The sequence below is a fragment of the Equus caballus genome, chromosome 27 (assembly GCF_041296265.1).
Source record: "Equus caballus isolate H_3958 breed thoroughbred chromosome 27, TB-T2T, whole genome shotgun sequence".
NCBI lineage: Eukaryota > Metazoa > Chordata > Mammalia > Perissodactyla > Equidae > Equus > Equus caballus.
Window position 1 is genome coordinate 16,151,695 of NC_091710.1, and position 2,991 is coordinate 16,154,685.

The 2,991-nt window shown below is 39.0% G+C and overlaps 1 protein-coding gene across 1 annotated transcript; it reads left to right on the forward strand.

The window, feature by feature from the left end:
• The first annotated feature begins 1,636 nt into the window (after positions 1-1,636).
• Positions 1,637-2,638, forward strand: LOC138921127 (olfactory receptor 2T8-like). Its single transcript, XM_070253547.1, has one exon. The coding sequence runs from the start codon at positions 1,637-1,639 to the stop codon at positions 2,636-2,638; it is 1,002 nt and encodes a 333-aa protein (XP_070109648.1).
• Positions 2,639-2,991: the final 353 nt, after the last annotated feature.

Consider the following 2,991-nt stretch of genomic DNA (forward strand, 5'->3'; position numbering starts at 1 on the left):
CTTATGTGTCTGGTATCAGTGGTTAAACAAGCCATCTGTAAGATGCTGCTGTTACTGTGTGCTGTTGTGTCCAATCAAATGTGAATGCTCACATGGTGAAGGTATTGATTCAATGAGCCATTAGCACTGACTTTCCACAGGTCGTTTGAAGAGACTGCCTGTGTGTGAGATGGTTTGCAAGAGATGGGCTCTGTCTGCCTCCTGATTTTTATAGCATCAGAGTATTCACAAAATCAAACACTTCTTGTTATAAAGCATCAGCACTGTCTCTACCTCTGCAGTAATCAATTACCAGACAATTCCAGACAACAGGCTCAGAGATTATGTCCCTAAAGCTTTGGATGAAATATTTTGGGACTGTCCATATCAGAAATAAAGCAGTCTGCAAATCCATCCATAAATAAAAATTGCAAATTTGTGCATTTTTCCTCTAATAAAAGAGAAGAATTGGCTCCATGCACCTATGTGCTCTTAGGTTCTTTATGAATTTACAAGTTTTGTTCTTAGTATGGTGTTTAAAGAATGTCAAACAGTAAAATATCTTAATTACATTCAGTGTATAACATCTCTCAACCTGCAAACCCTTCCTAATAAAGCCATGTTCATTTCTGTGGGCTCAGTCATTTTGTTTGTGTTTCCTAAGGAAATAGATCTATTTTGTTAAATATTAAGCAACTATCCTCAGAAGATAGGCCAAATATATAATTTAAGCATTTTTAAAATATTTTTTTCTCCTCAGATATATTTATACTTTACCTGTGACAAATAATTGTGCTCCATGGTAATAAGACTGTTATAAAATTGCTTCCTTTTCTTTTTAATCACCTTACTCATCACTATAGTTATTGTTATTCTCTCCAAGAATTTACTGACATCAAATATCGTCTCATGCTTGGCTTTCATATTTGCCTGTTCATGGCAGTACATTGTGTGGTGAAACGATGTCTAGGGCATGGTTCCAAGTCCTAGTAAGCTGGGGAAAGAAATGTGCATTTTATTACAAGTATGATGGAAATAGACTGAAGGTTTTAGAGCAGGGAGTGATGAACTTGGCATTTTAAAAATCAGGCAAGTAAAAATAGTTATTTAATGAGAGGAAGTAAGAAAATTTTCATCAATTATTGGGGATATTATGTTCCTTCAGTGGAGAAATTTTGTTTTACTTATACTCATCTGTGCCCTTCTTCAGTCCTTGTAACCCACAGTGAAACAATTGGAATTTTTTGTTTATTAAAAAAAGAACTAATTTGAGTATGTTAAAATTTCCAAAACTTGAAAAGATTTATCTATGACTCAAACAAATATAAATGACAAACATATAAATGAGTGTTTATTTCCTCAACTGATTGATTTTGGCTTCAGTACACATAATTAAACAACAATAATAATGATTGTTAAATAATGTAAAAATAGCCAAAGTAATTATTCATAATTTAATAGTTATTGACAGTTTTTTCTACATTTGATTCATTTTGATTATAACAACCAACGAATATATCATTGTGTGAATTATACTGACTAACCTTATTTAAAACATTAAAAGTTTGAGTTACAGAGAAGTGGAATGATAGGTCAAGAACCACCTTAACTGGGATGTAAGGCTTTGAATCAGGACCTTGGATTCCATATTCAGCACATGTCCAGAAGTTATGAAGTCAAACTAAGATTGTTAGATGATGAAAGTCCCTTCCTTCTCTATTTTTCCATTGACAGAATCACACCAGAAGAAATCATGGAGAAGAGAAACACAACCTCAAACTTCATTCTTCTAGGACTCTTTAAACATACAAGACCCCACCTCTTTCTCTTCATGGTGGTGCTGACAATGGCCATTGCTTCTTTTATGGGCACTGCCCTCATGCTTCTCCTGATTTACTGGGACCACCGGCTCCACACACCCATGTACTTCCTTCTGAGCCAACTCTCCCTCATGGATGTGATGCTGGTTGCCACCATTGTGCCCCAAATGGCTGCTAACTACTTGACTGGAAATAAGTCTATCTCCCCTGCTGGCTGTGGCTTGCAGATTTTCTTCTTTCTTGCTGTGGGAGGGGGTGAGTGCTTCCTCTTAGCAGCCATGTCCTGTGACCACTATGTGGCTGTTTGTCATCCGCTGAGATATCCTGTCCTCATGAGCCGACAATTATGCCTGAGAATGACTTTGGGGTCTTGGTTCTTGGGGTCGGCTGATGGGCTCATGCAGGCTGCTGCTACCCTGAGCTTCGAATTTTGCAGTGCACCTGAGATCGATCATTTCTTCTGTGAGGCCCCCATGCTGGTGCGTTTGGCTTGTGCTGACACATCTGTCTTCGAAAATGTAATGTATATCTTCTGTGTGTTAATGCTTCTGGTCCCGTTTTCCCTCATCCTCACCTCCTACAGTTTTATCCTCTTTGCTGTTCTCCAGATGCGTTCTAGAGAAGCCCGCAAGAAGGCTTTTGCAACCTGCTCCTCACATTTGGCTGTGGTGGGAATCTTCTATGGAGCTGCCATTTTCACCTACATGAGACCCAAATCTTACAGGTCAGCTAACCCTAATAAGGTTGTGTCAGCATTCTACACTATCTTCACCCCTGTGCTGAATCCCTTCATCTATAGTCTGAGGAACAGTGAAGTCAAGGGAGCCTTGAAAAGGTGACTGGGGAAATGTTCAAATTTAAAATGCCAGCAAACTTAGTGTCACTCTTTTTTTTTTCTTTTTTTTTTGCTTGAGAATTTTTTTTTTAAGATTTCATTTTTCTCCCCAAAGCCCCCCGGTACATAGCTGTGCATTTTTAGTTGTGGGTCCTTCTAGTTGTGGCATGTGGGATACCTCCTCAGCATGGCCTCATGAGCAGTGCCATGTTCACGCCCAGGATTTGAACTGGTGAAACCCTGGGCTGCCGAAGCAGAGCACATGAACTTAATCACTTGGCCATGGGGCCGGCCCCTTAGTGTCACTCTTGAAGATTATACAATGCTAAATGAGTCTAATTTCCTGACGTCATTAAC

Coding starts and splice junctions, on each gene's coding strand:
- LOC138921127 (XM_070253547.1), top strand. CDS start 1,637: ATGTCCAGAAGTTATGAAGTCAAACTAAGATTGTTAGATGATGAAAGT.